Raw genomic sequence first — 14511 nt, 5'->3', positions numbered from 1 at the left:
CTAAAAGCCAGTGGTTGCCAATAGGGACATAGCTTGTTTCCTGAGGCCTCTTACAGAAATAACAAGTCTGTAGGCTTTAGGAATACATGTACTTTGTTATATAACATTGCTCCAAGGAGTCTCCAGCTTTTTATCCCATTGAAGATGCAATGCAACTGAGATGCAGATGAAAATTCAGCGTTTACTTTGCTGCCTGGAAAAAAAAATAAACAATTTCGTCTCCATGTTTCTACATTCATTTTTTTAAGAATCTGTGGAAGGTTTTGTGATTTCTGACCCAATTTGTGTATTTATACTTGTCATTAAAAATAAATTCCTTTTCAGTTTGCTATGCTCTGCCTTGTCTGAATGTTTTGTTGATCATTGTTCTAAAGATTGTGTTGAGGGTTAACTCTCCCATTAGGGCCCAATATGGAAAAGAAAGAGAGAGAGAGAAAGAGAGGGGGTGGGGGAGAATGAGAAAGGCTAGATTCTCCTTTGCTTATAGTCCCTAATGTTTGCAAACTCAGCCAACCATCTGCAACTGTGAACTCCCTGCAGAGGAACTGGATGGAGACAAAGAAATGGAAAACAGCACAGGAGTCACTATGTGAGCATAGAGCTTTTGGCAGTCTGGCTGCATGGAGACCATAATCCTCTTCGGAACTCTGTCTAAAACGGAACAATTTACAATTAAACATGAAATTAAACCCACGATGTAGTACTGACCCAAAGGAATGTGAATTCTCCAGGACACAGAGACCCGGGGATGAACTGTGTTTCTAGATTTTTGCTTCGGCTTTCCTGAGAGTAAGTTAACCTCTAAATTGTGATTCTTTTGTATTTAGAAATAGAAAGTAAGACTAGAAAGAGAGATGCCAAGCCTTTGGGAGGGAATCATTAAATGCCGTAAATTATTTTTCAAGTCATCTGAGTATTTTATATTGTGTGGCTAACTAAACGGTTAGGGAACAAAGATTTTCCATTTTGCCCTATGACTAAAGCACATTTGGACAAGTAGCACATATAATAAAAATGTCTAATGGATAAATTGAAAAGAATATAACTTTATGTTGCTTCGTTGCAAGTCGGATATATTTCTAAAGTTATTTGAATTAGTCTTTTTTTGTGGGTTTTCAGTTTCACTGCCAGAGAAAGGTTAAGTGTTAGAGGATATGAGACTTTCTGGATTTTGCATTGTTTTTAACTGATTTGAGAATATTTTCATCAAGAAAACTTAGGGAAATAATTTTGTTGAGCTTGTTTAAGATACTACATGAATAAGAATTTTTTATCACATTTACTGTGCAAATGTGAATAACAAGAATTCTGACTGGGAGATTACTGACTTGTTACAGCCAATTTATTATTTCTAGATTATGCAATTTCCTATTCAGAGCAATTTAAGTGAACTTGATGTTTTGTGCATGATGGTGAGTGGTATTTTTATATCCTGATATTTACATCAAGATGTGTAGTGGAAAAAATAAGTCTTAATCAGAAACAGCTACTCTTGCTACAGTTAGATGATGCAGTTGTTTTTATTCGTAAATATTTCCTTGCACATGTATTAATTTGCAGGAAGAAAGAAGAGCAGTCACTTGGGCAATATGTTTACTACTTTTAGACACCAAGGCTTGCCACAGGATCTCTTAACTGAGAATACTGCAGTTTGGTACTAGTCAAGGTTTCCAGCTGTTGTAGCCTCTTGATGGCATCATTAGAGGGAGCTCATCTACTTGGCTGGCAAATCCAGCCCTAATTCTCTAAAATATCCACCACATTTTCTATCTACTTGCCTTTGATATTGATGCTGTGGAGCTTGTATTTTTCTGCTGGTTGTCTTGAGATATTTTCAGATTTTAATTATGCAGAATCAAGAAAAGGTTAATTATGCTCTTCAGTATGTGGTACACAAAGGCCTTGTTTGGGATATTTATTTCCATTAACTTCTGTCTCCCATTTCATACCTAACTCCATTCTTACTTCCCACTACCCAAAGAAACCCTCCTATTATATTTGATAATGATCCATAAATTCCTGGATTATTTGGAAAATGTGTATTGCACATAGTGTGAATTTGTACAAACAATATTGTGGTATAACTCTCAACCATTTCTTTTCTCTTGTTTTTGTATTGTCACAAAGTTTTAAAGATTTCTCATGTTGATGGGTAGATATCAATTCATTACTTCCAATTTCTACATAGTACTGTTTGGATAGTATTTATCAACCTTTGTTTTATAATACCCATGCCACAATACTCTACATTATGATGAGAATCTTTGTGCAGGTCTCCTCCTGTGCCCATAAAGAATTTCCTTGAGATAAATACGTAGGATCAGAATTTGTTGATGGTAGGATACTGCTAAGCAGTAATAGATTTGTAAGTAATCATCTAACTGACCAGGTCGTTCTACCCCATCAGCATGTTGTGGGGACAGCAGTCCTTACACTATCAGCTCTCTAATTTTCATCAGTCCAAAGAAGAGTAAATAGTATCTAATAATTGTTTTCACTTTTATTCTTTCAATACCGAGTTTAAGCATCTGTATTTTTTTTTATCTTGAAACACTTCTTTAGGCATGCAATTGGAAACAGCTGTTATACTCTCTCTTTTTTAAAAAATTTGATTGCACAGTGTTTTCTATTTCAAACCTTTATATTTACTTCCTTTACTTCCTCTTTTTAAAATAAATAGGTCAAAATGAGCAAGAGACGTATAAGCATGGGTCAGCAGATATGGGCTCTTCTCTGCAAAAACTGTCTTAAAAAGTGGAGGATGAAAAGAGAGACCTCACTGGTATGATTCAGTCTACATGTTTTTATATTTAGAAGAGGAAAAGTATTTTCTCCTGCAACACAAACCCATATTCATTATTTAATATTCCACTTATACTCTAATAAACAGGCTAGATTATTTTCCCAAATACTGGACTTTGTGATTTTTTTCCAAATAAAATTTAAAATACAAGTATTATATGTCTCACTAGAGATGATTGAAAGAGCTCATATTCAGAAACTCCATGAGAAATGAAACCATATCTTTATAATGCAAAAATAATTCCTAACATCTGAATTCATTTGAATCTCATTAAGGCAAAAGTTCAGGGTCAAACTCAAAGAGAAAAAATTTAATTCAGAATTAACCCAAAGTTTAAAAACCAGTTTTAAAAAAAGGAATTAACCATAAAGAAAAGATGGAAGTATAAAGTAATGGACATGTTAATATCCTGAGGTGATCATGGTCCAATATGTACATAAATAAAAACATCACATTTTATCTCATAAATATGTGTGAATATTATGTGACAATCAAATAAAAGACAAGAGATTTACTATAGTGCTTCTAAACTTTTGTACTAGGATACAATGTCATTTTGAAATAATAGAAATATAGACAAACAGCAAAAGAAAATGACATTTTTATCTTCTACTTCTATCAAAATGGTACTTATTTTAATTATCATGATTACATATGCTATGTGTTGAAAATTTGATAAACTCAGAAAAACATAAAAATATGATTACATTACTCATAAAATACCCATATTCAAGACCCAGTGTATTAGTGATCTTATGAACATTGTGTGTGTGTGTATGTGTGTGTGTGTATGTATATATGTATTCATTCAGAAAATAGGTATTGAGTACTTGGATTCTCAGTGAAGAAAGCATAAAAAATTTCTGCATAGGGCCAGGCATACTTCTGCAATCCCAGTGACTAGGGAGGCTGAGACAAGAAGATTGCAAGTTTGAGGCCAGCCTTAGCAACTTAGGAAGACCCTGTCTCACTAATATAAATAAATAAATAATAAAAGGCCTGGAGATATAGCTCAGCCATGAGTGTATTCAATCTCTGGGATGGAAAAAGAAATCTGCATGGAGCAAGAATTATATAAATATGAATATATAATATGAGCTCTTACTTTATATAGATGTTTTATTCAAAATATAGACAAACAATAGATGTAGACATAGATCACACATAGCTAATATTGGGTGTGACAAATGTGGCACATAGCTCTTTGACAAGGCCTTGTGTTTAGAATTATAACTAAAATCATAAAGTGGGTTCTTATTACTGGGCTTTGAATGCATTCTATTGCAATTCCAATTCCAGAATTGGTCAGAGTGATGAAAGAATTTTAAAATGCTTTTTAGGAGCAATATTTCCACCTTTTTGCCAATACAGGCAGTAGAATATAAAAAGAGGATCTTGCTCCTGTTGAAGGAAGGTGCTTATCTATTCCAAGACACCTGCCTTTTTCAGCATGACTATAAGCTACTGGGCATTCATGAAGAATCCAACCTTGCTTTAAGGAATGATAAACTAAGATTCTCACTCATCACTGGAATTTATATCAAAACTCTGTCTTGATGGACAATATGCATATTTCAAAATGTATAGATTAAAGAAAGGAAAATCCAGACACTTAAAATGTCAGAGACAGAAGGAGAGAGAAAAAATGGGGAGCAAACTGCACAACAGAAGTGTTTTCTGTGATTTGTGGTAGAACACATATTGATTTGCTTCTTTTTTTCTCTGATTGCTACATAGGAATGGCTTTTCTCATTTCTTTTAATACTATTTGCATACCTCCTTTCTTCCAATTTACATCAAATTAATGACTCTCCGCGAAAGTCTGCAGTGGATCTGGATCTGGGACGTGTAGATAAATTTAATGACTCTAATTATGTTATTGCATTTGCACCCGAATCCAAAACTACCCAAGAAATAATGAACAGGGCAGCTTCAGCTCCATTCATGAAAGGTATGTTCTCTTGCAATTCATGATAATTTTCTTCTTTGCAAAGTATATAAATTTGTATTGTCATTTTCTTGACAGACTGTGTTCAATGTCGAAGTTTCTGGTGTTTATTAAAAACATTAATGTATATTCCTTTCCAATAATAAGGAGGTTTTCTTAATCTGTTAACTGGTGTCCTATTTAGGAAATTCTATGTTAAAAGGATATTACCCTTTATAGTACATTTCAAAATAAATAAGTCCAGGGTTATTTAAATGTATATTATTTTTTAAAGAACATTCTGGAAAGGTTGGATGAGAGTAACAGCTTGGCTTTTTTTTTTTTATCTATTCAGATACATAAAAATTGAGAAACTAGATTGCAATGCCAAAACTGCATGGGCAATATTTACAACAAAACTAGGTAACCAAGTGTTTCCTTGTTCCCCAAAATATAAGTGATAGAGGAAAAAGCTCTGACAGCTACGAGTTTGGCATGGTATATCTCTCTGGGAGTAGTAGGAGAGCAAGGGAAGCCATGGGATATCAGAAGGGCCTGAGGAGGCCTCTTTAAAAGTGAACAGGCATGTACTGGAGAGAAGAGATGGCCAATTTCAGAACAGCAACGAAAACTACCTCGGTACTTAACACTGGTAGTGCAGTGTTGGAATGTTATTCTGAGGCTGTTGTACATGCAAAGTGGGATATACTAACTAGGCTACTATGGAATAGTCTAATTCTCTCACCTTGAATCCCTGAAACTCAGGATATCAGTATGGAAGAAAAAGGATGCAGAGTTCTTGGACAGGAAATTTACAGGGTGGGAAAGCTTTTCATTCCAGATAGCTAGAAAGCCCCCCAAAACTAATGGGTTATATCAAAAAGACTCAGCAGCCAACTCAGGAAAAGTTGTATTTCAACAAGTGCAAATGATTCAAAACTCATCAAATTGATATTTAAATCCATGCTTCCAGAATGATATGAAAAGAAAATCCACCTGTTTCACATTATAGGATGATAATGAATGAGTTCTTGTGAAAATTTATAAATAAGACAAAATACCATCTTATATTCTGTGTGAATGGTACTATTACACAGACCAAATAGACAATAGAAAGGTACTCATTTATATGTTTTGTAATAACTGAATAAAAGAAGTGATAGAAGAACATCACCAATCTGAAACCTTCACTGAATTTATGGATCTAGACACTGACCATTAATAGCTGCCAATATCTCAAGAGAGAAAATCAGAAGTTATGAGCTTCTGATAGAACAACATGCCACCACCCAAGGTGTGGTAAACAGAATTAGATCTGAGTTTGACTAAGCCTCTGGATCCAGCTGCTGGATTGGAGGAAATAAAAAAGAAAGAAACATGTTGAATTTTATCAACAGTATGTACTCCACAAAATTATGTGAGTTAAATGCCTTGGGTTTCCAACATCATTCTAAATTGAGAAAAATTGGAAGTATTCCCTCTAAAAACTGGAACAAGACAGAAACACCCTTTTTCATCCCTTCTATTCAACATAGTCCTTGCAACTCTAGCCAGAGCAATTAGAAGAAAGAAATTAAAGGGATACAAATAGGAAGAAAAGAACTCAAAGCTATCCCTATTTGCTGATGCATGATTCTATATTTAGAAAACCCAAAATGCTCCACCAGAAAAATTCTAGAACTCATAATTGGATTCAACAAAATAGCAAGATATAAAATTAACACCCATAAATAAATTGTGTTTCTATACAACAGTGATGAATCAATTGAGAGAGAAATTAGGAAGACTATCCCATTCACAGTAGCCTTAAAGAAAATAAAATATTTGGGAATCAAACTAACAGAAGAGGTGAAAGACCTCTACAATGCAAACTTCAGAACACTAAAGAAAGAAATTGAAGAAGACCTTAGAAGATGGAAAGATCTCCCATGCTCTTGGATAGGCAGAATTAATATTGTCAAAATGGCCATAGTACCAAAAGCACTATACAGATTTAATGCAATTCCTGTTAAGTTTCCAATGACGTTCTTCACAGAAATAGAAAAATATAGTCTTGAAATTCATTTGGAAAAATAAGAGGCCCAGAATAGCCAAAGCAATCCTCAGCAAGAAAAGTGAAGCAAGAGGCATTTACCAGACCTAAAATTATACTACAGAGCTAGAGTAACAAATCAGACATGAAGACCAATGGTAGAGAATAGAAGACACAGAGACAAACTCACATAAATACAGTTATCTCATACTAGATAAAGGCACCAGAAACATACATTAGAAAAAAACATACATTAGCACCAAATGGTGCTAGGAAAATTGGAAATCAATTTGTAACAAAATGAAATTAGACCCCTGTCTCTCACTTGCACAAAACTCAATTCAAAGTAGATCAAGGACCTAGGCATTAGACTAAGACCCTGTACCTACTAGAAGAAAAATTAGGCCCAAATCTGTGTTATGTCACCTTAGGAACTGAATTCCTTATCAAGACTGCTAAAGTGCAAGAAGTAAAATCAAGAGTGAATAAATGGGATTGTATCAAACTAAAAAGATTTATTAGCAAAGAAAACAATCAAGAATGTGAAGAGAGAGCCTACAGAATGGGAGAAAATTTTTGCCACCTGAACCTCAGAGCATTAAGAAGATATATAAAGAACTCAAAAAACACCACACACACACACACACACACACACACACAAAACAAAACAAAACAAAACTCACAAATAACCCAATCAATAAATGGGCAAAGGAACTGAACAGGCACTTCATAGAAGAAGGAATATAATCAGTCAACAAATACATGAAAAAAATGTTAAACATCTCTAGCAATTAGAGAAATACAAATTAAAACTATACTTAGATTTCATGTCACTCTAGTCAGAATGGCACTCATCAAGAATGCAAGCAACAATAAAGGCTGGCTAGAATGTGGGGGAAAAGGTATGCTCATACATTGCTGGTGGGACTGCAAATTGGTGTGGCCACTATGGAAAACAGTATGAAGATTCCTCAGAAAACTTGGAATGGAACCATGATTTGACCAAGTTATCCCACTCCTTGGCATATCCTCAAAGGACTTAAAATCAGTATACTATAGTGATGCAGCCACATCAATGTTCACAGCAGCTCAACTCAACTCACAATAGCTAAACTATGGAACCAAACTAGATGCCCATTAATAGATGAATAGTTAAAGAAACTGTGGTACATATACCCAATGGAATATTACTCAGCCATAAAGAAGAATGAAATTATGGCATTTACCGGTAAATGGATGGAACTGAAGGCTATCCTGCTAAGTGAAATAAGATAATCCCCTAAAACCAAAGGCCTAATGTTCTCTCTGATATGCAGATGCTGACTCATAGTAGGCAGTGTGGGGGAGGGAGGAGTGGTGGTTCACTGGATTGGGATAGGGAAATGGAAGGAATGGAGGGGAAATGGGAATGGGAAAAATAGTAGAATTAATTGGACATAACTTTCCAATGTTCATACATGAATACAGGACCAGTGTAACTCCACATCATGTACAACCACAGAATGGGAAGTTATTATTTTGGCAGAGAAATGAAAAGTTACATTGCAATTGTGAACAATGAATCTAAATGCATTCTGCTGTCATATATGCCTAATTAAATAAATAAATTTTAAAAAAAGAATGGGAAGTTATACTCTATGTATGATATATCAAAATGCATTCTACTGCCATGTATAACTCAAAAGAATGAATAAAAAAGATATTAATAAAAAAAGAAAAAATGGCCTGGATTTGATCAGTACTCGCCTTTTATGTTATGTATTTTAGAACAAACAGTCTTTAAAGAAACACTGTTAAATTTTAACAACTTTATGCTGTCTTTGGAAATTTGGCCCCAATGACACCACTGTCAAATGGAAATAGTATATACTTTTTTGTTAGGTCTGTCTAGGCATGAATTTAATGGATGCTTTGGTGAGCTATTATCTAAATACATTATGCATTAAATTATTGGCTACTTTGTTTGGAAAGGTACATATATTTGCCATATGACACTTCTGATTTACCTAAAGCATTAGGATCCCCCACTTTCCCTTGAAGTGTGTCTCTTACTTAGACCAAGCCTTGTCTTTAGGGAAGAAATAGCTCTAACATAACTTGAAGACAATTAAATTAGGCACATTGTTTTGGGGCCACATGGAAATCTTACTTAACAATTCCCTTTTGTTGCCCAACAGGAAGAACAATCATTGGATGGCCTGATGAAAATAGCATGAATGAGTTGGATTTAAATTATTCAGTAGACGTAGTGAGAGTCATCTTTAATGATATGTTCTCATATCATTTGAAATTTTCTTGGGGATATAGAATCCCTAAGATGAGAGAACACAAGGACCATTCAGGTAACTTTCCTGGTAAAAAAAAGAAAACATTTTTGCAATTATGTCACTGACCACAAGGGAGTGTGTGTGCCAGCTGGAGTGAAATGAAGTACCCATGCCCTCAGTCTGCAACTTTACTTTCTCAACATAAAAGATTCGCTTATTAAATAAAATCTACATAATTAATTACATTATTTCAGTAAGAATTTATATTTTAAATTATTTCAATGTTTTACTCCTGAATCAAACCTCAAGAAAAGGCTCTTGTTCAATGATTCCCATCTTTTAAAAAGCTTGTGGTTTTTGGTTTGCTTGATTTTTTTTTTTTTTTTTTTTTTTTTTTTTTTTGCCACAAACCAGAGAAGAGCAATGTTGAACAAAAATGATCCAAAATATTAAATGAAAAAATCATTGAGAGCTTGTCTTAAAGACAATAATAAGGCAACTCTGGTGTGTTCCCCTCAAGTGTATGCTTCATAACCCTCAATTGAGAAGTTTTTCTATGCAATATGTGTGATTTCGGTTTCTGAATGCATTTTGGAACATTGGAAATTTTGATTTTTTCCTATAACCAAGACTGTCCTATCCCATAATAATGAGTGTGCTCTGCTTTTCTTGCAGCTCACTGTCAAGCAATTGCCAATAAAATCACCTGTGAAAGTTCAGTGTTCTGGGAGAAAGGCTTCGTGGCGTTCCAGGCTGCCATTAATGCTGCAATCATAGAAGTGAGTACTAAGTCCATGGGAACTGGTGGCATTAGGAAATTCCAATGAGTAGAGACATGGCTTGTCTTATCATTTATTCACTTCATTAATTAAGCATAATATACCAAGCAGCTTCTATATCCAAACCATTGTGCAACTACTAGGCACTGAAAAAGAAATAGGGTACGGGCACTTCTTCTAGAGAGCCTGGTAATGAGGGAGTTGGAAATATGGATGCATAGGCATAATAAAAGTTTAGGTTTTATTATGCATTTTTTTCTTTTATCTTGTAATTTCTTTTTTAACTCCCCCCTTCGCAGGTTTCCCCCTTAGGGTTGTATAGTAATAGTGAGATTCATTGCTACATATTCATATATGCTCATGATATTATTTGTACAGTACCATTCCCCAGTATTTCCTCTATCATGAGATCTTAAATATTGTACTAGGCAATCACTGAAGTAAGAGATACTCTTAAAATCCATCAGAGAAGATTTCCTAAGAAAGTGTCATTTTAGCTCAGATTAAAACAAATGTAGAATTTTGTCCAGTGAGGATGGTAACTAGAGATGTCCTAAGGAGTCAAGATGAAACCCAGAAACTCCAGGAATTACAAGGTATCCATTATGAAGGGCATTTATAGTCTATATATTTAAATGTGAAATGTACACGTCCTTGTGATTAAGAGAAAAATCATGATGCCGTAATTAGATTGGTGTTAACGGTTTGTCCATTGATAACTTGCTTTAGGTTGCAGTGAATCATTCCGTGATGGACAAGCTGATGTCAGTTACTGGATTAAACATGGAGATACTACCTTTTATTGCCCAAGGAGGAATTGCAACTGACTTTTTCATTTTCTTCTGCATTATTTCTTTTTCTTCATTTATATATTACGTCTCAGTCAACGTTGCACAGGAGAGGCAATTCATAAAGTCGCTGATGACAATGATGGGACTTCGAGAGTCAGCATTCTGGTAAATTGCATGACTACAGTCCACCATGCAGCATGGGCGGAAGAGCTCAGCTGGCTGGACTCCCTAGACCTGTAAAGCATCGTGTTTAGACTTAGCATGTTCTACATGAATGGGCATGAATGGAAGTGATGGACCTATTGGCTTGGTAGCTGAAAAATTATTTTTTTAATTAAAAGAAAGCCTGGTCCTATAGATAATCTGCTAATACTCAGGGCTCTTGATGACCCTCAGTCCCTAGCTATCATGTCTGGGTGAACCCAAATATATCAGAATTGAGGTTTCTGATGCACAATGAAATCTCTATTCCAGATATTGTGTCAATAGTGGTGATTCCCTGTCACCCCACAATGAGTACTTGTCACTTTGAATACACTGAGAAAAGAAAGCTGATCTGTTTTTGAGCACCACACTTTCCTTAGTGGAGGCAGTAGGGCAGAGTGGGAAGAACACAGGCCTTGTAGGCGAAGTCACGGGTTGTCTCATCATTCAGTAGCTACACCGTGAACTAGTTACTTCAACTCTTGAAACCTCAGTCTTCTTTTCTGTGAAACACTGGTGATTACATTTACCTCTCATGGGTCATGACAATTAAAGAAAGAACTGTATTTAAAGTGCTTCATGTGTGCTTAGGAAGACTGACACTGGATATGAGAGAGCTGTTGGTAGAATTCTGAGGAACAGCATGTTCTAAAGGACAGAAGCTGCAAGCCCGGTCACCAAGCTGTGAATAGGGAGTGAGCAATAAAACTTTTTCATGAGTTTAGCCAGCTGATGTATTAGACCCTAGGGGAGAAAGCGCAGCAATGGAGTTAGAAAGCAATAGTGTGAGTCTTGAATTTGCCCATTACATGTTCTGGTGTTATTCTCAATGTCAGACAAAACATATAGAAGTCATGATTGGTTCATGCCAAATAGTCTTTAGAAGAAAGATGCTGTTGAGTAGGAACACTATACATCTTTAATATTGCTTATATTTACCAAATTTATTATTATTTTCTGCAGAAGTATTTAATATACTGAACTTAGAAGTAGAAAAGATGAATTGCTGATTTGGTCTACAATGGGTATTTTTTCCTTTTTTGGTAATAAAGTGATAGATCATGATATCAAAGCAAATACGGTCACTATATTTTAAAAGATAATGAAAATCTACGAAGAGCCAGAGAAAAAGCAATATATATGGTTAAAAAATGTAATGAGGAAGGATTAAAAAGTCAGGTCTTTATTCCCTTCCATAAAAAAAGGCTGTGACCTTTTATTCATATAGCATTTGAATGAAATTGAGGAGAGGTTTACAAAATGCAGGCAGATGAACAATTTCAAAAGAACAGTGTATGATGAAAAGGGAATTGTTACAATCGGGCATTAGTAACCATATTTCCCAAAACATGACAGCATTTTCTGATTTAAATAAAAGAACACCAACAATCCATTGTTGGCCCAGTTGCCATATTAAATCCATAAAATACCTGATTTCATTTAATTCTCTTATTTTCCAGTGAAGGAAACTTAAGTTTAAAGAGATTAAAGAACCATTTCTCAGGATTATCTAGTTACAAGGTAACAGAGAAAATTTGAATCTGGGTCTGTGTGATAGGCACGCTTATTCTCTTCCACCATACAGAATTTTCTTCCTGTTTTTATGGCATTAACAGTAAGGAACAACACATCTCCATATTCATCTGTTTATCTGTATCTATCTATGTTTTATGTCTGTGTATATTTACATCTGTATCTAACCATCTATACCAAGAGTTGTAAACTGTGGCCTTTTTTCTATAGAATCTGCAAACTAGAAATGACTTTTCATTTTAAATGCTGAGAAAAAAAATTTAAAACATAGTACTATGTGGAACACGAAAATTTGTAGGAAATTCAAATTTCATTACCTACAGGCACATTTTCCTGGAAATACAGCCACACATCTCTTAGATATTGTCTAGGGTTACTAGTGTGCTATGAGGGCAGAATTGAGTAATTGCCACACAGACCTGTTCGGCCTACAACACCTTCAATATGTATGATCTGGTTCTTTAGAGAAAAGGTTTGCTCACCCCTGCTTGATTGTCTATTTTTCTGTCCATGTTGTTTGTTAATTACTTAAAGAAGGTGTCCAAAACTGACAGATCATGATAAACGCTTCCCTGAAAACTTTTCCCATCTTGTTACCCACTTTTTTCTTTTTTTCTTAATTTGCAATTGGCTGTCTATTTTGCCAATTTGCTGCTTATTGCCTATGTTTCCCTGCAGAATATGAGCTTTTGGGCAAGGAAGTTTTCTGATTTGTTAGCTATTGTCTCCTTTTTATCCTTGATAGAATGGTGAACCTCACAAACCATTTGCTAAATGAATGAATGAATGAATGAATGGTAGCACACTGAATCCATGCTCTGTTTCTCTGGCAGGCTTTCCTGGGGTTTGATATATGCCAGCTTCATCCTTATCATGGCCATTTTGATGGCTCTTATTATAAAGTCTGCCCAAGTTGTCATCCTAACTGGTTTCGTGGTGGTCTTTATTCTGTTTCTCTTCTACGGCCTGTCCTTGGTAAGTTGGTGAATTCTCATTTTCTTTCTCTCTCTGTCTCTCACTACAGTCATGTGCCACTTACTCTGTCTTCACCTCTTCTGTTCTGTTTGCTGTCTGCATGAAACAGTTTCTAGACACTACTAAAAAAAAAAAAAAAACTGATGAAATTTTGTAATTTTGTGTTAGCTTCCCATCACTAAAACAAATGCCTGAGATAATCAACTTAAAAGAAGAAAAGGTTTATTTCGACACTAGTTTATTTTTGTTGTTGTTTTGTTTTATTTTTGGTACTAGAGATTGAACCCAGGGTGCTTACCCCCTGAGCCACATCTGCAGCCTGTTTTATATATTATTTAGAGACAAGGTCTTGCTAAGTTGCTTAGAACCTTGCTAAATTGCTAAGACTGACTTTGAACTCACAATCCTCCTGCCTCAGCCTCCTGAGTTGCTGGGATTACAGGTGTGCATCGTAAGACGTGGTGTGGCTCACAGTTTTGATGATCAGTCCATGGTTGGTTGACCCTGTTTCTTTGGGGCCTGTGATTGGGAAGCACATCACAGCAGCAGTGCAGGGTAGATCAAAGCTGCTCACCTCATGGGCCAGGATGCAAAGAAAGAAAGTAGAAGGGACCCTAAGGCTCCTCAGTCCCATTCCAGGGCACACACCCAGTAATCAGAAGATTTCCCACTAGAATCTACTTCTTAAAGTTTCTGCCAAACTACCGAAGACACCACTGTGGGCCTAGAACCAAGCCTTTAAACAGAAGGGCCTTGGGGGGGACCCTCATCTAAATCTTAGCAAACATAGCTTTTTACTCAGCATTTTTCCAACTGAAGTGCTTTTCTTCTTTCAGATAACTCTGGCTTTCCTGATGAGTGTACTGATAAAGAAACCTTTCCTGACCGGCCTGGCTATCTTTCTCCTTATCATCTTTTGGGGGAGCCTAGGATTCACAGCATTGTACAGACATCTTCCTGCATTTTTGGAATGGACCTTCTGTCTTCTAAGCCCCTTTGCCTTCACTGCTGGAATGGCCCAGGTAAGAGTTAAGGTAACTCTTTTATTTTTAGGGAACATTCTAAACAGATTCCCTCAATAATTCCAGCCACATGTACTAAGCATTAAAATTTACATGCGACTTTTGTCAAGACAAACACTTAAGGGACAAGAGTTTTTTGGGTTTTTCTCTCTGCATAATTATTTATTTCTTAAGTCAC

The 14511-nt window shown here is 35.5% G+C and overlaps 1 protein-coding gene across 3 annotated transcripts in view; it reads left to right on the top strand.

Annotated features, from left to right (window-relative positions):
• Nucleotides 1-444: 444 nt before the first annotated feature.
• Nucleotides 445-14511, top strand: part of Abca9 (ATP binding cassette subfamily A member 9) — a 59462-nt gene continuing 45395 nt past the window's right edge. For 2 of the 3 annotated variants that reach the window (XM_048798190.1, XM_015504861.2), the window contains exons 1-8: nucleotides 445-789; nucleotides 2681-2782; nucleotides 4541-4754; nucleotides 8940-9104; nucleotides 9705-9808; nucleotides 10538-10764; nucleotides 13170-13311; nucleotides 14148-14333. In XM_048798190.1, the coding sequence (XP_048654147.1) occupies nucleotides 2687-2782; nucleotides 4541-4754; nucleotides 8940-9104; nucleotides 9705-9808; nucleotides 10538-10764; nucleotides 13170-13311; nucleotides 14148-14333 (1134 nt within the window). In that variant the 5' untranslated portion in view covers nucleotides 445-789; nucleotides 2681-2686. The remainder of the gene's footprint in view (nucleotides 790-2680; nucleotides 2783-4540; nucleotides 4755-8939; nucleotides 9105-9704; nucleotides 9809-10537; nucleotides 10765-13169; nucleotides 13312-14147; nucleotides 14334-14511) is intronic. The other variant, XM_048798191.1, reaches the window with a different exon arrangement.

The sequence above is a fragment of the Marmota marmota genome, unplaced genomic scaffold, assembly GCF_001458135.2.
Source record: "Marmota marmota marmota unplaced genomic scaffold, marMar, whole genome shotgun sequence".
Taxonomy (NCBI): domain Eukaryota; kingdom Metazoa; phylum Chordata; class Mammalia; order Rodentia; family Sciuridae; genus Marmota; species Marmota marmota.
This window is presented reverse-complemented; position numbering and strand designations above follow the sequence as displayed.